The following is a 22530-nucleotide window of genomic DNA, read 5'->3' as shown; positions in this document are numbered from 1 at the left end:
CAGGAATAGCTAAGAAAGCAGTCTTGCATGCCTCCCAGAGTTCATCAATATTATTTGGTTTCGTCTTCCATGCGTCCTCTTTCATCCTACCCCACATATGCTCAATGATGTTCATGTCTGGTGACTGGGCTGGCCAATCCTGGAGCATCTTGATCTTCTTCGCCTTGAGGAACTTTGATGTGGAGATGGAAGTATGCGATGGAGCACTGTCCTGCTGTAGAATTCGGCCTCTTTTATGGTTGGGAATATAAGAGATAGCTAAGATTTCTTGGTATTTTAGACTATTGATGTTGCCTTCCACCCTGCAGATCTCTCACACACCCCCATACTGGATGTAACCCCAGACCATGATTTTTCCGCCATCAAACTTCACTGTTTTCTGGGTGAATCTCGGATCCATTCTGGCTCCAGTAGGTCTCCTGCAATATTTGCGGCGACTGTGGTGTAATTCAACAGAAGATTCATCTGAAAAATCCACCTTCTGCCACTTTTCCAGCGTCCATCCTTTTAGCAGGCTGTGGGCCTTGGCAAATGCCACACGGTTTTTCAATTGTCTTTTGTTTAGTGCTGGCTTCTGGGCACTGATTCGACCATGGAGGCCATTTCGAGAAAGAATCCGACAAACTGTTCTGGTTGACACAGGGACTTCAGGTGACCAGGTCTTGTGGAGCTCTGCTGCAGTGGAAAATGGGCTGGCCTTGGATTTTCGAGCCAACAAACGGTCCTCTCGAGCAGTTGTCTTGCGGGGTCTGCCTGACCTGGGCTTGTCAAAAACGTCTCCAGTCTCTTCAAATCTTTTTTTTATCCTCTGTACTTGACGCTGAGACACATTGAAGGTGTCTGCCACATCAGCAGTGGATCTGGTCTTCAGCCTCTTGATAATCAAAGCTTTAGTCTCTGGGTGAATCTTAGGCATGTTTGCGGAGGTCTAGTTGATGCAGTTGATGTGAAGTTGGTGCAGTTGATGTGAAGGTCTAGCGTACTGTGGTTCTTTTTATACACACTTGAGACCTAATTGATCCATTATTAGTCACAGGTGAAGCTCATATGACAAGGTGACAACACTTATGTCTTTGCAAAAATGGACTCAATGGACTTTACCAAGCTGTGAATATTAGAATACTTTTTGAAAGTTTAGTTTTTCTCTGAAACATTATCACAAAAGCTGGTGGGATTAAAATGAGCCATTTCTTGTAAAAAAAATCTTGATTAGAAATATATATTTCAGCGGCACTTTAGGTCAATTTGTACACAAGCGACAAGACTTTTGTCAGGGACTGTAAAGTGTAATAATCATCTCAGAAAAAAATCAATTATTCTGTCAGGCGCAGTTAAAGTAAAAACTGCCTGGGGCAATATACGCTGTGTCAATTTTCTAACATTATCTTCATAACTTACGAAAGAAAACGTTTAAAACTTTCCTCTCTTGTTAACATGAGCGCGGCGCGTGCTGTCACGTCATGTAAGGACGCACACTTAAAAGTAATCGGTCAGGTCGTTTACATGATGAAAAATAGACTGTAAAAAAATGAATAACGAGTATGAAAGAGATTCAAGCTGTTCTGCATTTGCTGGTTATGTATAGGTTTACTAAAGAGGTAATTAACAACGACAGAAAAGAGCACTAATATGGAGATTTAGCAGAATGCAACATATTCAGAAAGCTTGTAAAGCTAGATTTAAAATGACAATGTATATTATTATCAGCTATTACGGACATTGAACGTGAGATGGCTGAGACGAACGCGCACCATCAGACAGAGAGCAAGACTGATATTTACTGAACGCAGACCGAACCTCGCAAAAGACTTTTAAAAATGCCGGTTGAAATAAAATGCAAAACCAATCAGCATGTTCAGCGCCCAAGTCCCGCCCTTTGAAAGTTCCTGAACTTTGAAAAAGTACTACCTCACGAGCAGGGCCGTTTGGAGGGGGAAATATTTACCCGGAACTTCATTTAGACCCTAGTTCCTGCGGTCAAAACACACCGAGTACCACCCCAAAGTTCCTGGTTCTTGGGTAAAGTTCCTGCGGTGGAAACGCGGCTATAGATTTGTTTCAGATAAATTCTTAGATTTCTCATCATCAGAAAACCTTGTTAGTGCTTTGTTAATAGTTTACATTATTTATTCTTTATTGTTATATTCAACTTAATTGAATTAAATATAAATATATAATTTCTAATTTAATTTATTATTATTTTTGTTAGTAATTTCAGTGACCAGATTACACTATGTGCGTGCCCCCTAATGGAAAACCGCTCACAGCAGGGGGGCCTGTAGGGGGCAGCGTAAGTCTGACGTACCGGGGCTGGGGATGGAGAAAGGCTTATCAAACTTGGCTTTTCCTCGGTTGAACCTCTCCAGCATGAGGTCCTGCGAGAGTGTGGATGTGGAGCTGTGGGGGGGAGCACAAATATTGACAATGTGTCAGAAGGCTGTTAGACACACTGCTATGGGGATGCAGCTTAAAAGTACAAAGAGGGACCTGTGGGGGAGAACAGAGGGGGTGGAAAGGGAAAGCCTTTGCAAAATGATCAGGGGCGAGCAGCGGAGGAGAGCAAGAGTAGTAATGGAAAGAAAATAAAGAGGAGAGCACAATAGAGCGAAAAGGAACAGATGGAGTACAGTGCAAGGATGCTAGCGGAACCAAAAGATGGATGAATTTACCCGCGGTGGAGGTCGATGCGGACACAAGCGCGTCCCTCGCTGTCCCAGGCACAGTACGGGTCTCTGGACAGCAGGCAGTCTGGCTGTGAATGGTACCGGCTGCAGTTTGCCAAGGGCAGCTGAAGAACCTCAGAGCGTGAGCCGATGTACAAATACTTCTGTAGACAAAGAATGGGAGGATTTATTTGAGAATAAAAGAAGGAAAGCAATACAAGCAAATAAATAATTTTCAGTTATCAGTGCATTCTGTTTTCCTACTCAGTTCGAACAAAACCGATTAATGCTAGTCTGGCAGGAGAGCTGGCTTCAAAGAGATTGGCTCAGCAAGACAACAGATCAGAAATTACTTTGGTGTGCGAGATGGTAAGGCTGTCCACCGGTTGCTGCCGATCAAACAGCTGGATCTCTTCTATCACATGGGCTTCGGAACCCAAAATCACGACGCGCTGGAGCCATCCGTCCGCTGAACGACAAACAAAGAGGCCAGGAGGAAAGATGTGGGGATAGATTGAATTCAGAGGGGGAGAAGTAATGGGGTGGGGACAGAGAGGGGCAAATGACGAGAGAAGAGAGACAAATAGGGTATTAATGCATCATCAACACGTGGCATATTTTTTCGTCATTGGATTTTAGGAACAAGGTTACGCCGATTACCGGCAGGAAAATCGAATACAGCTGTTGCCGTGACCTATCATAACTCTGTGTACTTTATCCCATCCTCGCACACAGTGCTTGTCACAGATAATGTGCCACTGACCTCTCTCTCAGTCTCGGAGAAAAAAAGGGGAAGTGCGGAAAAGGGATAACGGAGGAGAGTTGAAGAGCTACAGGGTGTGCTTTACAAATCCACCCTGGCACTTTTGCTCATGTCAGAGTATCTATGTTCACTCTTAATCCTTAATCCAAGACTCTGATTCTTCCTGCCACAAACACACACACACACACACACACACACACACACACACACACACACACACACACACACACACACACACACACACACACACACACACGTTGGTCTATGTGGTTTACAGGGACTCTCCATAGGCGTAATGGTTTTTATACTGTACAAACCGTATTTTCTATCCCCTTACACTGCCCCTGCCCCTAAACCTACCCATCACAGGAAACATTCTGCATTTTTACTTTCTCAAAAAAACATCATTTAGTATGTTTTTAAAGATATTTAAATTATGAGGACATTTGAAATGTCCTCATAAACCACCTTTATAGTGTAATACCAGTGTAATACCCATGTAGTTATTTTAGTTTTTGCCCTGATTTTAAAGTCCTGTGGTGTGACATTTTTAATTTGAAAAATATATTTTAGTATAAAATATATTTTATAATAATATTCATGTTCAATATTCAAGTTTTTAAATTAAAATGATGTCCTGTAGCATGATAAATACATAAAAATATATGAAAGATATTTAAAACATATTTTATTACAAAGTATACTTCATAATAATATTGATGTAAGTTTACAATTAATTTCTCATAAAATAATTTATGCCTGCACTATCAATTTTAAATAGTCTTATGGTATGACAAATGTGTTTTTGCCTTCGTTAGTCATTTCAATTAGTCCTGTGGTATGACAAATACCGTTTTTAAAAGTATAAAAATATATTCATGAATATATATTGTATTAAAAAAATCTAAAATAATATGAAAGTAGTCTCTGAATTAGAATAGCCCTTTTTGCCTTCAGTGGTAATTTGATAATTTTTTTACTTTACAGTTTTTTTTTTAGGTATTTTAAAGCAGACAAAACTATATTTTATTATCAATATATGTAGTCTCTTAGATAATATACTGATTAATATAATGCTTATATGTATAAACTGAACAATAACTATAAAAGATCATTGCAAAATTGTTCAAAATGTCACCACAGGATGTCACCTTTCAGAATGTCTAACTAGGTTTGTATAGATGTTTTTGTCTTTTGTGTGGGATTGGTGAAAGACTGAACTCATTGTATACCAAGGATGGTTGAGCCTTGAGTGTGAGTGTGTTTATATGAGAGTGCCAAGGCCAAATACATCTTTTCAATTTTTATTTCAAGGACTGACCTTCCTGCATGACAAGAATCAATTGGCAGAGGTGACATTTCCACTTAGATACAACATTATAGCTAATAAAATGGGTTCTTTGGCTGCTCTATTTATATTTGCACACAAAAGGACAAAGGAACAAGAAGGATGATGCAGGAGGCTGTCAGAAAACCTCTTGACAAAGAAGCACTGCTCTTATTAGCTGTGTAACGTTTCATACAATGATCCTTGTACTTTATACGTTAGAGTAGACAATCTATCCCATACCTGTGCCTATGAAGAGCATGCTGTAGGATCTCTGGTCCAGTGAGCTCACTCTGTCCACAGCTATTCGGGTGAAGTTGATCCCTTTAGTAAGCAGCAGGGGGCGAGCTTCCGCCCTGAGCTCCATTAGCGGATGCTTCTTGGCAAAGTTTAGCGTTGCGTCAGGCAGTTGTAGAGAACTGTTGTAGCCGTTTTCCCTGTCAAAGTTTGTGATGCACTGAAGAAAGAAAGGAAAGTCTTTTCACTTGATACCTTAATATACAGTCTTGTTCAAAATAATGGCAGTACAATGTGACTAACCAGAATAATCAAGATTTTTAGTATATTTTTTTTTGCTACGTGGCAAACAAGTTACCAGTAGGTTCAGTAGATTGTCAGAAAACAAATGAGACCCAGCATTCATGATATGCACGCTCTTAAGGCTGTGCAATTGGGCAATTAGTTGAAAGGGGTGTGTTCAAAAAAATAGCAGTGTCTACCTTTGACTGTACAAACTCAAAACTATTTTGCACAAACATTTTTTTTCCTGGGATTTAGCAATCCTGTGAATCACTAAACTAATATTTAGTTGTATGACCACAGTTTTTTAAAACTGCTTGACATCTGTGTGGCATGGGGTCAACCAACTTGTGGCACCTCTCAGCTGTTATTCCACTCCATGATTCTTTAACAACATTCCACAATTCATTCACATTTCTTGGTTTTGCTTCAGAAACAGCATTTTTGATATCACCCCACAAGTTCTCAATTGGATTAAGGTCTGGAGATTGGGCTGGCCACTCCATAACATTAATTTTGTTGGTTTGGAACCAAGACTTTGCCCGTTTACTAGTGTGTTTTGGGTCATTGTCTTGTTGAAACAACCGTTTCAAGGGCATGTCCTCTTCAGCATAGGGCAACATGACCTCTTCAAGTATTTTAACATATGCAAACTTATCCATGATCCCTGGTATGCGATAAATAGGCCCAACACCATAGTAGGAGAAACATGCCCATATCATGATGCTTGCACCGCCATGCTTCACTGTCTTCACTGTTTACTGTGGCTTGAATTCAGAGTTTGGGGGTCGTCTCACAAACTGCCTGTGGCCCTTGGACCCAAAAAGAAAATTTTTACTCTCATCAGTCCACAAAATGTTCCTCCATTTCTCTTTAGGCCAGTTGATGTGTTCTTTGGCAAATTGTAACCTCTTCTGCACATGCCTTTTTTTTAACAGAGGGACTTTGCGGGGGATTCTTGAAAATAGATTAGCTTCACACAGACGTCTTCTAACTGTCACAGTACTTACAGGTAACTCCAGACTGTCTTTGATCATCCTGGAGGTGATCATTGGCTGAGCCTTTGCCATTCTGGTTATTCTTCTATCCATTTTGATGGTTGTCTTCCGTTTTCTTCCACGTCTCTCTGGTTTTGCTCTCCATTTTAAGGCATTGGAGATCATTTTAGCTGAACAGCCTATCATTTTTTGCACCTCTTTATAGGTTTTCCCCTCTCTAATCAACTTTTTAATCAAAGTACGCTGTTCTTCTGAACAATGTCTTGAATGACCCATTTTCCTCAGCTTTCAAATGCATGTTCAACAAGTGTTGGCTTCATCCTTAAATAGGGGCCACCTGATTCACACCTGTTTCTTCACAAAATTGATGACCTCAGTGATTGAATGCCACACTGCTATTTTTTTGAACACACCCCTTTCAACTAATTCAACTAATTGCCCCATTGCACAGCCTTAAGAGCGTGCATATCATGAATGCTGGGTCTCATTTGTTTTCTGAGAATCTACTGAACCTACTGGTAACTTGTTTGCCACGTAGCAATAAAAAAAATACGAAAAACCTTGATTATTCTGGTTAGTCACATTGTACTGCTATTATTTTGAACAAGACTGTATAGCATGTCATAATGTGTTTTTTTTTTTTTAAACAACATCATACAAATTTATAATACAATAATTAAAGTGTGCTCAATTTGTTTAACGATTTGACTTGTATAAAACTTTAAACTGGTTCCCTGTCAGATCATGAGTTGGGCTTGAAATCACGTATTCCCCTGCTACTGTATACAGTAGGCGAAAAACAGTATGTGACAAATGTCCGAATTCACAGTACTCATAAAAGATTAGGCAAAACTTTACTATCCCATGAGAACACAGGAGAGGATTTGTCAATGGCAGTGAAACAACGCAACCCGACTGTAAAAAAAATATGGACATAGTGTCCGTGACATCACCCGCAGGTTTCTGAAGACAACATTTAAAGCCTAAAGTGGTCCTTTGCCAACCATCGGATAACAGAAAAAGGGCAAAGAGGCAGGACGTGGGTGGAACTGAGGTGTCTGGCTACTGAAACTGGTTACTGGGCATGGCTTCAGTAACCAGGCACCTCAGTTCTACCCACGTCCCGCCTCTTTGCCCATTTTCAGTTATTCGGAAGTTGGCAACGGACCACTTTAGGCTTCAAAAATTGTCTTCAGAAACCTATGGATGATGTTACTAACTCGAACATAGTGGCAATCCGCCTGTCACTCAAGTGGCCACGCCCTTAATTATGCAGAACTTTAAGTCTTAATATAATGTAAACCAATGAGAAAAAAAATCACCCTCTCTCAGTTTTCATGAAGGGCAAAATTAGCCGTATAGACCAAAACCACAATTTTTACCAGGCTGTAAGGCTGTTTTTCTGCTGTAAACTTGGCCATTTTAACATTGGGAGATACAGATTTTTGTGGAAATCATGATATGATTTTTTTAAGGATCTTTGATGAACAGAAAGCTTTAAAGAATTTTTTTTTTTTTTTTTTAAACAAAGAAAAAAGTTTTTCCTCTCACTTTTGATCAATTTATTATGGAAGCTTGTTTCCGTCACAAAATAATATTTATATAAAGATAATTTAGAATTCTTTTCACAGAATCGTAAGTTATAAAGTCAGAATTGCATGAAATAAAGTGATATAAACTTGCAATTCCGACTTTTTAATCACACAATTCTGACTTTATAACTCACAATTGCGACATTATATCTCACAATTCTGACTTTATAACTCGCAATTGCGACATTATATCTCACAATTCTGACTTTATAACTCGCAATTGCGACATTATATCTCACAATTCTGACTTTATAACTCGCAATTGCGACATTATATCACAATTCTGAGAATTTTTTTTTCTCAGAATTGCAAAATATAAACTCGCAATTGCAAGATAAAAGGTCAGAATTGTGAGATCAAAAGTCGCAATTAACTTTTTTATTTTTTACTCTGTGACGGTAACAGGCCTACATAATTTAATGCATCCTCATTGAATAAAAATATGAATTTCATTAAACGTTTGAACAGTCCTGTAAATTGTATGTTCAATTTCCTTTTGAATTGCCCACAGCACTGTTCAACCACACTATAATTTTCCTTTACCTGAAATTACATTTCAAAAATTCAAACCTTTCCTGGCATAATCTAATTCAAAATCTTTCTTAAGATGTTTATAAAATGTTATAATCCAACAGGAAACTTCTAAGTTCTCACTCTGGGGTGAAATATTACTGCATGTACAAAAATAGTGTGCTATTTTTAGCTGAGTGCTTAGTCACGGCCGCCCTCTCGGCCTCCAGTCTCAACGGATGCTTAACTCACCGCTCCAGGTCGTGGACTGGGCACAGTGCTAGTGTATCGGACCCATCGCTGAGACGACTCCCTGTATTCCTTATACGGCCCGTCGAACACATTTTTCACCTCTCCGATCTGGTACTGACACACAGCAGACACATCCACATCCCCCCTGTGAGGGAATAAAGGATGAAGAAGGAGAAAGAGAAAAAAAGTAGTCAGTCAGTCTGAACTAAATCACTGTGCTATATTGGCTGGTTTATTACAGTAATAGCCTTACTGTCAACATAATGACAGTGCAGCATTTTCTACACTTGAGGAACACGGCTGGGTGTTTGGCACGGTGACATTTTTATACAAGCAGAGGACAGAGCGACTTTCACAACTACGTCAGGACGAGGCAGAGAGAGAAATATTTATGACACAGACTAGCATGGGTTCGCTCAGGAGGGTTCGCTCACCACTGCGCATGGAAGATGCCATAGAAACTAGTGCTCCTCCAGTCCGCCCCAGGCAGTGTGAAGACGGCCCGCAGGTTATTAAAGGTGATGTGGCGCTCGGGGAAAGAACACATCAGCCGAGCCTTCTGGAAGGTGGTCCACTTCTTCTGCAGGGTCCGTGTGCCGCCCAGGTCTCCCTGAAAAGTAACGCAAGTAGCCGTTTAACAAACATTTTTGTTCAAAGCGATTTGCAGGACACCTCATACAGGTACAATCGCCCTAGAGCAGCCCTGCTGAAAAATCCAGCATTGCTGGAATAAGTTATGCTTTTCATGCTGGTTGCCAGTGGCATAACTTGGTTTTAAAAAGTGGGTGGGACAGCTGTGTGTGTGGTGTGTGTGTATATATCTGATATAGCATTGCTAATACAGCATTGTTATATCATATGTAAAATATGTACAATAATAATAATAAAAAAACAAAAAAACTTTATTTATAGATATCTATATATATTAAGATGTCCAGAAATTTCAATAGTCAATTTCAATAGTTCATTGGGTTTAATATATCGATATAAAACACTATTTTTGCATCTAAAAACAAAAACATGTTAGTGCTTGGATTTTTTTCGCAAACTTTGCTTGTATTCCCTTATGGTTCTCGGTTTTGTCCTCGCATTTAAAAAACTGAATATCATCAGTAGTTGTATATCAAGAGCAGGGACCGTTTTTTGTGCAGTTTGTTTTGTGATTTCACCGGAACAAATAGAAAGTCTCCTCAAAGGCATTAAGCGATAGATTAAAGCACTTGTCCGTGTGAAGTGAGCCCCAAGAGAAATCTGCGCTACTGATAAGTTCAAGTTCAGGTTTATTTATAGAGCATGTTTAAAAATGTGGCCAAACAAAGTGCTGCTCAACAGTTTTAAATAATAGTACAATACAAGTGAATACGGAAATATATAAAAATAAATTAATAATAATAATAGCAATAAATTAATGTAAAGAAAAATTATGAGTTAAAAGCCAAAGAGAGAAAATTAGTTTTTAGACTAGATTTGAACTTCGATAGAGTAGAACTGTTCTAATAGAGTTTGTGAGATTGTTCCACAATGTGGGTCCAACCACTTCAAAAGCGGCGATAACAGCGACAGCTAGCGCCATATCGCTTAATATTTAATAAACAAACTAAATTATGCTCTTCTAGTTAACTGGAGATGTTTTGTTTGTATTAGGTAGGTTCATCCGTGCAGCAAGATCAAGATATTGTTGCGGACAATATCGATCGTAGCAAAAAGTGTCCCACCCGTCCCACCCACAAATTATGCCTAACCAGCATGGGAAGCGGGAGCAACCAGCTCAGTCTTACTCCTACAGAGTTTCATGACTGAAAATATAAATAAAAAAAGTCTCGTAGTGACATTGTTGAATACAAAATACATATATTTATGTCTTAAATTCTTCACTTTCAAACATTGAAACCCTCAGTTTTAACATGTCAAGTGCTCAAGCTTTAATGTTGGTGGAATATTGCTTAAATGCTGTAAACTTTTGCACGCATAATTGCTGGATATTATGAAAATGTTAATGTAAATAAAGTGAACCTAGCACTTGTATGTTCCCAACTAAAACTAAAAGTAAAACTGTAAAAATAAAATAAAAAAACCTTACTTGAGATTTAAAAAAAACATTAACTGAAATAGAATAGAATATAAAAGTATTTTTTCTTATTTTTCTTATTAATTTAATCAAGCTGTCAAGAAAACATTTTCCATTTTCACTTTAGCTTGATGTACTTTTGAACTGAAATAAAATATATATAAACTATACAGACAATTTCTTTTAATTAAGACATAAAATATAAGAATTCAACTAATTCAAATGATTAATAAAAGCTATAATATACCTCATGGGCTCTAAAATAACACTGGTTCCCAAATGCACATGCATTTACTGTGAACTGAGCTGCTCTGAAAACACATTTATACCACAGTGCCACTCTTCACTCTGAAACATGAAATGCACAGACTGTGTGCTTCTTCAATGAAATAATAGCCTTTGATTTGATAATCGTGATTTTATAATATATACCGCTATTTGAGTTTAATTTCTATTAGTTGTGCAGCTCCATTTGTTTATTTGAGTCAGATTGAATTAATTTGCTTTTCATCAACTCGCGCGCCCCTGCAGTTCCCTTGTTTGAGAACGCCTGCCCTATAGCAAACCGATGCTGAGTGCCTTGCTCATTCGGAAACCTTCTGGTCGAGGTGTATGTGAGTTCGGGGTTTACATTCTCACCTTACACACGCGTGCCACCCGTGCCACGGTCAGATCGCTGTCGCAGTCCAGCTCCAACGCTCTCTCGCTGAAGAAGAAGTAGATCTTATCGTCGTCTCCATCTTTACTGTTGCGGCTCTCCCGGACCAGCGCCGAACCCACAAAGTTTGGCTCTGTACCAGACAGAAGAAGAAGATATGTGTTTGAGACACAGCCCTTAATAGATAAGGGACTGGTGGTTACGAGATCAAACCGATAAAAGATCTTAAATATCCACCATGGGAAACTGTTTATTGAGCTGATTTCAGATTAACCCTGCTGGAAAGATCAGGGTCCCTTTCCTTGTATATCGCTTAATACCGAGATAACACGTAGACCTGATCTTTTCATTTGTGATAATTCCTTTCTGGCTGATTCAGTTGATCAAACCCATAGTTGGATTTGATCAGGACATCTGGAATGAGTTTTTGAGATCATATACCCTTAGAAATGGAAATATAAAATCAATTATTACTATTTTATATATGAATTGATTCATATTCAGACCAAATGAATACATGCACTTATTTAAGAACAGCCAATGTGTTTTTAATGTGCTCATCAAAGCTTAACTTAATTTAAACAAAAGAACTAGAGTATTAGAGTATTCTAATGGATTCCTGTGATTGCAAAGCATAATTTTCAGCATTGCTCCAGTCTCCAGTCACATGATCTTCCAAAAATCATTCTAATATGATGAGTTGCTGCTCAAGAAACATTTCTTATTATATCAATATTTAAAACAGGTGCAGCATAATATTTTCATGTAAACTGTGATATTTTTTTTCAGGATTCTTCAACACATTTAAATTTCAAAAGAACAGCATTTATTTGAAATACAAATATTTTGTAACAATGTTAAAGTCTTTAATGTCACTTCGGTTCATGCTGGATAACAGCATTGATATTTTTCTGAACAAAATTATAATGCAATATAACATAATTAATTTTTACATATTTTACAAACAAGGCCAACAACCTGTGAGAGCTGTAAGAAGTCTCAGTTAATTAAGCACAAGTACATAAACTTTTTTTTCCCTCTTTTTTTTTGACAAACAAACAAAATTTAATGGATAGTTAAGTGCTATGGTCGTGGTTAAGTGCTAATATCATATCATATCATGTCATGTCATGTCATATCATATCATACATATTTCTTAAAAAAATGTCCATGAGCCAAACATGAAGTCTTTTTTAACATTTAGGAGGAATTGCTGGACCATAAAAGAGCAACGAAACACTGCAAAGGCAATTACAAGGAGAAAGTGCTGTCTGAAAGCTGGGGATGAATTAAAGACAAATTTAAATATTTAACTCTTACATTATTTTTCCATTTTCATTTCCCTTGCATTTGTACAGGTTTTGATGTTATATCCAGATCAATTGAACATTTCATTTAACAGGCTCTGCAATGCCATTGCGTCATGCATAAAAGCTCTCTGTAAAAGCCTGCATTCTCATGTAGCCGGGAAACAACAAAAATCCTAATTGGTTTCTTATTACGTAAGAGGGCCAGGTACTCTTCTCTAATGGCACGACAGGCAGCATCTCATGAGCCGAAGACAACACAAAGAGCCAATGCCCAACGTATGCGTCGCAGTTGATGCACTGATCAGACAAACTGCACATCTAATATGAGGTAAATGACTCCCTCACGACTGAAGCAGTACATCACAAAGAGTAAAACAGCAATGCCTATTATCATCTACAAAATGATTATATTCTATGAAATTAGGCTCATCCATCAAGACCTTTTGCAGCAGAAGCTCCGATCTAAACGGTGTCTAACAAGCCGCCATTCTGTGCAAATGCTGGTGTAAGCATGGCATGATAGAATTGTGCCCTCTGTCAGCACAGACCTCCAAGCTGCAGTCTTATTTCAAATAAAATAATTATACTAAATTATTACATCGCCTACGTGTGCTCACAAGAATGAGGCAGAGGCTGGGACAGACTACACCTTCCGAAATCTAATCCTGTTTACGTTAAACAAAAAAGGTTTGAGCTTACAGACCTGTTGCTATGACAACGACTCAGAGATGAGCTTCGGAGAATGAAACAATAAAGTCGGCAACAACTGAATCCAGATAACTCAGTAATTCATGTCCAAAGAAGCAACATGGCTTATTGTTTTCTAATAAATACTGTACAAAAATGTTAATTGCTAAATTATATATATATATATATATATATATATATATATATATATATATATATATATATGCCGCCACCAACTGTCAGTTTAAGTTTCTTATTTAGAGTCTATTTAAAGGTATAGTTCACCCAAAAATGAAAATTCTGTCATCATTTACTCACCCTAATGGTCGTTGAAGTCTAAAAGTTATTTTAAACAGAATTTAAAATAAATTCTACGTTGACTCAAATATATATATTTTTTTATAAAGCTACTTTTTGAAATGTCTATATATGCACAGGTCAATGTATAAATAACCTGCATAAGCAACTGTGCGTCTCTCCCCCGATTTTCCCAACAAAAATCCCGCCCCCTCTCAGAAAATACATAAAACTGATATTACTGAGCTATACGAGTTTTAATAAAATGGTACAATGGCATTGCTCAGTTCAACGTGTTGGGAAATCGCCAATCGGGCATTTTGTCCCACGTCAGGAAAGGGGTTAAAGGACTATAAGATGCCGTTGGTGGCCTAAAACAGAAGATTAGCCTACTTTTTTTTAGCTTTCCTCACGCTGTGTAGAAATAATATTAAATGAACCGTCCCTGGGTTGAGCCGGTTTCTTCTCACCTCTATAACTCGACCTGCAGAGCCGAATGTGCGCTCACTGGCTGCACTCATGCTGGAACGCAGAGGATCCTTCTTGCCAATGTATTTCATAGTAAATTGTGTCTAGTACTATATACGTAAATTATAAAGGATTAATTGTAATCTTTATTTCAAACGACCCGACCAACTGCAACCCTATAAATATTATTGATAGACTTGAATTGATTGTAACCGCAGGCACCTGCTCCTTTTGGATCAACCCACACATCACTGATATATTATATATATATATATATATATATATATAATATGAGAATTATGAGAAAAATGCAGTATCGTGTCAAGTTACCAACAACTATATCCAGATAACTGTCACATGCCTGTCCTGTCGTGTGTGCACTTGTGGGTTTTGTTATGTTGAGCATGTGCTCGTGTCCCTGTCAGTTCCCTCCCCCTTGTTATCTGATTATTGGTTAATTTGCCCCACCTGTTCTCCCTCATTATCTGCCTTGTTTGTTCCCTTTATAATCTCCCTGTGTTTGTCAGTCTGGGTTGGATCCTTGTGTAATGTCTGCGTCTCCCGTTCCCCCAGTGACTTCTGTTGAAGGATCCAACCATACAATGAGGACTCAGCAGAGAAGTTCTCCCTCGGTGCCAGTCCCGGGGGTCCCGAGTCCGGGAATCCCGAGTCCAGACATGGCCTGGAGGGCTGTTATGGGAGGCTTTGTGGTGGCAGTCCTGCAAGCTTGGGAGAAGCACAGGGTGTCATCCACAACTCCGGTGGTCCCAGTTCCGGTGGATCGTGTTCCGGTGGTCCCAGTTCCGGTGGTCCCTGTGCCGGTGGATCGTGTTCCGGTGGATCGTGTTCCGGTGGTCCCTGTGCCGGTGGATCGTGTTCCGGTGGTCCCTGTGCCGGTGGATCGTGTTCCGGTGGTCCCTGTGCCGGTGGATCGTTTTCCGGTGGTCCCTGTGCCGGTGGACTCCGTTCCGGTGGTCCCGAGTCCGGAAACGGCCTGGAGGGCTGTGATGGGATGCTTTGTGGTGGCAGTCCTGCATGCGTGGAAGGAGCACAGGGCTTTATCCGAAGCCCCGGAGGCAGTTCCGGTGGTCCCAGTTCCGGCGGATCGTGTTCCGGTGGTCCCTGTGCCGGTGGATCGTGTTCCGGTGGTCCCTGTGCTGGTGGATCGTGTTCCGGTGGTCCCAGTTCCGGCAGATCATGTTCCGGTGGTCCCAATGCCAGCAGATCGTATTCCGGTGGTCCCAGTGCTGGTGGATACTGCTGGACTGGAGAAGTTTCCCAAACGCCCTGCCTGCGCCGCTGAGGCGTCCTGCTCTCCCTGCGCCGCTGAGGCGTCCTGCTCTCCCTGCGCCCCTGAGGCGTCCTGCTCTCCGTGCGCCGCTGAGGCGTCCTGCTCTCAGTGCGCCGCTGAGGCGCCCTGCTCTCCGTGCGCCGCTGAGGCGTCCTGCTCTCCGTGCGCCGCTGAGGCGTCCTGCTCTCCGTGCGCCGCTGAGGCGTCCTGCTCTCCGTGCGCCGCTGAGGCGTCCTGCTCTCCGTGCGCCGCTGAGGCGTCCTGCTCTCCGTGCGCCGCTGAGGCGTCCTGCTCTCCGTGCGCCGCTGAGGCGTCCTGCTCTCCGTGCGCCGCTGAGGCGTCCTGCTCTCCGTGCGCCCCTGAGGCGTCCTGCTCTCCGTGCGCCGCTGAGGCGTCCTGCTCTCCGTGCGCCGCTGAGGCGTCCTGCTCTCCGTGCGCCGCTGAGGCGTCCTGCTCTCCGTGCGCCGCTGAGGCGTCCTGCTCTCCGTGCGCCGCTGAGGCGTCCTGCTCTCCGTGCGCCGCTGAGGCGTCCTGCTCTCCGTGCGCCGCTGAGGCGTCCTGCTCTCCGTGCGCCGCTGAGGCGTCCTGCTCTCCGTGCGCCGCTGAGGCGTCCTGCTCTCCGTGCGCCCCTGAGGCGTCCTGCTCTCCGTGCGCCGCTGAGGCGTCCTGCTCTCCGTGCGCCGCTGAGGCGTCCTGCTCTCCGTGCGCCGCTGAGGCGTCCTGCTCTCCGTGCGCCGCTGAGGCGTCCTGCTCTCCGTGCGCCGCTGAGGCGTCCTGCTCTCCGTGCGCCGCTGAGGCGTCCTGCTCTCCGTGCGCCGCTGAGGCGTCCTGCTCTCCGTGCGCCGCTGAGGCGTCCTGCTCTCCGTGCGCCGCTGAGGCGTCCTGCTCTCCGTGCGCCGCTGAGGCGTCCTGCTCTCCGTGCGCCGCTGAGGCGTCCTGCTCTCCGTGCGCCGCTGAGGCGTCCTGCTCTCCGTGCGCCGCTGAGGCGTCCTGCTCTCCGTGCGCCGCTGAGGCGTCCTGCTCTCCGTGCGCCGCTGAGGCGTCCTGCTCTCCGTGCGCCGCTGAGGCGTCCTGCTCTCACCGCGCCTCCCTGGCGCTCCCTGCACTGACCGCACCACCCAGGAGTCCTGCTCTCACCGCGCCTCCCTGGCGCCCTGCTCTACCCATGCCGCCCTGGCCGCCTGAACTCTGCGGGCCGCCCCGGCCACCTGAACTCGGTGGGCCTCCCGACTTCGGCGGGCCGCCCTGGTCATTCGAACTTTGTGTGCCACCATGGCCTCCTGAACTTTTTGTTTTCCTCGTTCCTCCCTTGTTTACCCCTCCCTTGTCTGTACCTTCTTTGTCTGTCCCTCCCGTGCCCCCCTGGTCTGTCCCTCCCGTGCCCCCCTGGTCTGTCCCTCCCGTGCCCCCCTGGTCTGTCCCTCCCGTGCCCCCCTGGTCTGTCCCTCCCGTGCCCCCCTGGTCTGTCCCTCCCGTGCCCCCCTGGTCTGTCCCTCCCGTGCCCCCCTGGTCTGTCCCTCCCGTGCCTCCCTGGTCTGTCCCTCCCGTCCCTCCCTGGTCTGTCCCTCCCGTCCCTCCCTGGTCTGTCCCTCCCGTCCCGCCCGGGTCTGTCCCTCCCGTCCCTAGTGGAGCGTCTGGTAGCCGCTCCTTAAGGAGGGGGTAATGTCACATGCCTGTCCTGTCGTGTGTGCACTTGTGGGTTTTGTTATGTTGAGCATGTGCTCGTGTCCCTGTCAGTTCCCTCCCCCTTGTTATCTGATTATTGGTTAATTTGCCCCACCTGTTCTCCCTCATTATCTGCCTTGTTTGTTCCCTTTATAATCTCCCTGTGTTTGTCAGTCTGGGTTGGATCCTTGTGTAATGTCTGCGTCTTCCGTCCTCCCCGTGATTCTGTTGGTTTGTTTAAGTTTGTATTTATATTATTCTATTATGTGTTTTTCCCCCTCGTGGGTTGTTGTTTTGAGTTTGTTTTATTTTATAATAAATGATCATTTTCTGCACTTGAGTCCTCGCACCCTTTTCCATTGTATGTGACGTGACAATAACTCACTAATCCATGTCTGAATAAGGTTTACTCTCTGTCCTGGTGCTGAAAGACGGTCAATCATGGGCACCAACATAACATAAGCTGGTCTTTTCAGCAGGGGAATGCAATATATGTTGCGTATGTGTGTGTTTTCAGATTTACCGTTGAGCCAAGCCGGGAGGTATTCGCTCTTCATGCTGTAATGTTGTTGTCCCAGGTTCCTCAGGATTACGGGCTCTGTGCCCAGGAAGTTATTGAGGGTGGCGGAGTACAACTCTTTGTCTAGGAAAGCAGAAGAACGCTTAGAGCGGGAACAGGCGCACATGCACACACTCCTGTCTACAGCCTCACAGTTATGAGATATTAAAGAGGGACTCCATTCTCTCCCAAGTGTGGGAAGAAAGGAGGCATAAACGTATCCACGGGGGGCACCGAACACAAACGGACACCCACGCACAAGTAAAAAGAATAATAATGCAGGATTTTGCATGTCAGAATAGTGTGCATACGGATGACTCACCCACAATGAGGCCCGTATGACCCTTGGCGGGGTCGTAGGGGCACTTTCCCTTGCCATCCTCCAGGGCGGCGCTATCCAGGGTGAAATGATCTGCATTCTATTAGACAAAGAAATAAACCGTTACATATGGATCAAGCAAACACACACACATGACCTAAAGGACACACTCCACCACCGGCTGTTTGCCAGCTAAAGTTTAAGCAGCAGCTGAGCCCTCTTGCATCTTACTCCTGCCCACACACACACACACACACACACACACACACACACACACACACACACACACACACACACACACACACACACACACACACACACACACACACACACACACACACACACACACACACGTTGGTCTATGTGGTTTACAGGGACTCTCCTTAGGCGTAATGGTTTTTATACTGTACAAACCGTATTTTCTATCCCCTTACACTGCCCCTGCCCCTAAACCTACCCATCACAGGAAACATTCAGCATTTTTAGTTTCTCAAAAAAACATCATTTAGTATGTTTTTAAGGCCATTTGAATTGTGGGGACATTTGATATGTCCTCATAAACCACATTTATAGAGTAATACCAGTGTAATACCCATTTAGTTATACAAATTTGTGTCCTCATAAACCACATAAACAGGCTCACACACACACACACACACACACACACACACACACACACACACACACACACACACACACACACACACACACACACACACACACACACACACACACACACACACACACACACACACACACACACAATGACAATACACAAGCCACATAATGCCGTCTTATTACATTTTCCACAACAAATATTGAGCAGCAACATTTTTTTTCAACATTGCAATAAGAACCATTATTAATAATTGAGCAGCAAATCATCATAATAGAATGATTTCTGAAGGAGCTTGTGGCTGGAGTAATGATGTTGAAAATTATGCTTTTCATCAGGAATAAATTACATTTCAAAATATATTAAAATAATAATATTTAATACAACTATTTAAATTATAATGAAAAGTATAAAACATGTATCCATTCATTCATATATTAAAATAGAAACCAGCTATTTTAAATTATAATAATATTTCATAATATTGCTGATACAGGTATCCATTATGTACGTTATAATACATGATTGATTTCTGTAACCTAAGTTAAAATGCATTATAATATTTGCAGATTGTTTGCCATGTTTCTAATGCATTTTACTTTTCTACGAAGAGATTATAGTATGAAGAGATTATATTATAATTAATAGATTATAGTATTATAACTGTGGTTACATTTATTCATGGAATCATTCAATGCATTATAAGGTATAGAAAAACTTTACAATGCGTTATATATAAAGGCTTTAAGTGTTACCAAGAACCTAGTAGAACCTTTTTTATATATATGAAACATGAATGAAAAATAAATAGGTACGCACAAGCCACGTCACGCCATCTTATCACATTGTCCACACTGCGTGAGAACACAACCTCATTTACAGCGCGCGCACACACACACACACACACACACACACACACACACACACACACACACACACACACACACACACACACACACACACACACACACACACACACACACACACACACACACGTTGGTCTATGTGGTTTACAGGGACTCTCCATAGGCGTAATGGTTTTTATACTGTACAAACCGTATTTTCTATCCCCTTACACTGCCCCCGCCCCTAAACCTACCCATCACAGGAAACATTCTGCATTTTTACTTTCTCAAAAAAACATCATTTAGTATGTTTTTAAGGCCATTTGAATTATGGGGACATTTGATATGTCCTCATAAACCACATTTATAGAGTAATACCAGTGTAATACCCATGTAGTTATACAAATTTGTGTCCTCATAAACCACATAAACAGGCTCACACACACACACACACACACACACACACACACACACACACACACACACACACACACACACACACACACACACACACACACACACACACACACACACACACACTTTCTCCATTATATTGCAGCCCACTCAACATGATCATGTGTGTTGGATTTCTGAGGCAATGATAAGAGGGCACACTCACGATATAAGTGCATTTAGGCTGGAAGGCATATGTCCCGCATGTGTACAGGTGTGTGTGGTTGTAGCTCTGCAGGAAACGGATGTAGTTGAAGCACTCAGTCTGAAAAAAAAATGTAGAGGATAGAGAGAGCGAGACACAAAGAGAAAATAAGTGAGAGAGAGGGAGAGTAAATGTATTTCAGCGAGGCCAGACAAAGTAAAGCTGTTAAAACATAAAGGATGCAACATTAGCCAGTACCTGGTTATTCTTCCCCTTCGCTGCACACTCTCTTTTCTTTTCCACAGGAGCCGACCACTCAATCTAAGAGAGAAAGAGACATGACTTTTATGAGCGAATAGCACTCTGCATGTAAAACTTGCACTCGCTATTGACTGCCGCAACTGGCAATTTACTACAAATGGCTGTGGCATTGAAAAAGTGAGTCAGGTTTAAATGCTGATATTTTTGAATGATAAAATGTTAATGCACTTTTTAGTTGATGGCTTGTGGATTAGTATTTATTCCTTTGGAGTTTTTTTTTTAATGAAATAAATTGAAATAAGATTTTTCTTCGCAGAACATACCTGTGGTCGGAGCTGTCTGCTGATGTCATTGGGATCCAGGGCGAAGATGTGCTCTCTGGCGCCCACGTACAAAACCCTCTCATGTTCTGCCAGGGTCAACATGGTGTAGTTCCACACCCCAACAGCGCGAAACCTCGCCATACTGTCGTGCACATCTGAAAAGGGAGGAAAAAAGGTTTTTGGGGGTATTAAATGTGATCCAAATGTCACTGATCCAATATGACTCTTGGGCTTAAAAAAAATCTCTCACATTTATCATTTTCACCGACGTCCCTGCTGAAAATGCCAACTTAGGCAAGCATGAATTTCAACAGATACTCATAACCTTTGCTTAAACTGATATATATTTACATTATCCCAGCTGGTTAGCCCAGGTTTGATGGTGCTCTTAACATTTCAAGTTGATGCAATATGAACAAACATTAATTAACTATGAAAAATATAAATGAAATGATCTTATATAAATTATCATTAACCTAGATTAAAAATGATCATTGTTAATGTTGTTTGAACAAAATGTATATGTAAACATATTTTAATGTATATTTATTAGTGCTGTCAATCAAATTTAAAAAAAAATAGTTGCACATATTTCTGTAATATTATGTGTTGATTGTTTTTTATTATTCTATATTTTGACTTTTTATTCATTTGTGTTATTTTCCTTTTCCATTGTAGCACTTCGAGATTCTTCTGAATGAAAAGTGTGTTATAAATAAAATGTATTATTAATAAATAGCAATTAATCACATCTAACATTAAAGTTTTTCACATATTTTTATATTGTAATCATTTCACAACCTCAAAATTAACATAGAAACAACATTAAGACAATATATTTAAAAATATTTGTTCTACCAGGATAAAAAATGTATCAAACAGTTGTCAAACATAACAGTCTACACTGCATAAATGATAAATGAAATCTAGATAAATCCTTATTAAAGCTACAAAAGTTAAATCAAGAGCATTGTTTTTTGTTCTTTTATTTACATGAATGACAGGCATTACAGCAGCAGGTTTATTAGGCTGCTGTCACTTTAAGATCTGACGCACATGACGTGGATCCAGATCTGACACCCATCCGTTCTCACTACTCTTCACGTTAGTTTAACACTTTTTATCTAATTTAAGACCGTGCTCATGAGGTTACTTAACAAAGCGGACATTTTGGCATACTTTGTTTTGTTTTTGTCCATTCAAATGTGCTGAACTTTCTGTGTGCATGAGTCCTGTGTGTGTCACAGGAGATCCACAGAAAGGTCATTTGCATGCAATCTACAAACCATCACATAACTGCCACATGGCGCAAGCTGATTGCCAATGAGATTGCTTGCTCAACATTTAAATAATTAGCTTCATTGTTTGCTGTAAGCTAGTCCTGCAGTGCTCCTCTGAAACCCTCCACCTCCCCAGCTCCACCTGCCTAGATCTGCTACTGGATTTATGTACATCTATTTATGCAGCAGCAGCATATCTCACACGCTCACTTACATGCTGTATCTATTAGTATTAGCAAGTCCATATTTCAGATTCAGCACTTCTAGTCTACTAAGACTAAATACATTAAATGAAGTGTATTGTGGCCAAAAGTGGTACTGCAATCACTTTCAAATTACTTTAGAGCGGTGTATCTGCAAATGATCTGTGATCTGTGGCTATTTGTCGCAGACTTAAAACAGAGGGTGATATCTTCAGACTTGACTAAAGCCAGTGAAGAACCCACGAGGGGACACCAGTATTCCCTGGATCCTTGAACACACTGGAACATTGTGCCTCATCTGATTTACAGCTATCATGGCAAGATGGGTGCAGAGTGGAGAGAGGGTTATGATGAGCAAGTGCTCCAAGAGGGGAGGAAAGGCATCTTGGAGAGACTCCATGAGTGGAGATCAAGATTCTGCCGGAATGGAAGTCAGGAGAGCGTGTGGTTATTAGTTG

The 22530-nt window shown here is 41.7% G+C and overlaps 1 protein-coding gene across 3 annotated transcripts in view; it reads right to left on the bottom strand.

Moving 5' to 3' along the window:
- The window catches only part of sema4c (sema domain, immunoglobulin domain (Ig), transmembrane domain (TM) and short cytoplasmic domain, (semaphorin) 4C), a 185360-nt gene that overhangs the window by 7134 nt on the left and 155696 nt on the right, over positions 1-22530 (bottom strand). For all 3 annotated transcript variants that reach the window (XM_067439430.1, XM_067439429.1, XM_067439428.1), the window contains 12 exons: positions 20590-20744; positions 20264-20326; positions 20027-20125; positions 17950-18046; positions 17592-17711; positions 11332-11483; positions 9059-9234; positions 8625-8769; positions 4997-5210; positions 3017-3132; positions 2670-2827; positions 2306-2397 (listed from right to left, as the gene is read on the bottom strand). In XM_067439430.1, coding sequence (XP_067295531.1) covers positions 2306-2397; positions 2670-2827; positions 3017-3132; positions 4997-5210; positions 8625-8769; positions 9059-9234; positions 11332-11483; positions 17592-17711; positions 17950-18046; positions 20027-20125; positions 20264-20326; positions 20590-20744 — 1587 coding nt within the window. The remainder of the gene's footprint in view (positions 1-2305; positions 2398-2669; positions 2828-3016; positions 3133-4996; positions 5211-8624; positions 8770-9058; positions 9235-11331; positions 11484-17591; positions 17712-17949; positions 18047-20026; positions 20126-20263; positions 20327-20589; positions 20745-22530) is intronic.

Source organism: Pseudorasbora parva, chromosome 3, assembly GCF_024679245.1.
Source record: "Pseudorasbora parva isolate DD20220531a chromosome 3, ASM2467924v1, whole genome shotgun sequence".
In the NCBI taxonomy this organism is placed as follows: Eukaryota; Metazoa; Chordata; class Actinopteri; order Cypriniformes; family Gobionidae; genus Pseudorasbora; species Pseudorasbora parva.
The sequence above is the reverse complement of the archived record's forward strand: the minus strand, read 5'-3'. Positions and strand labels throughout refer to the sequence as shown.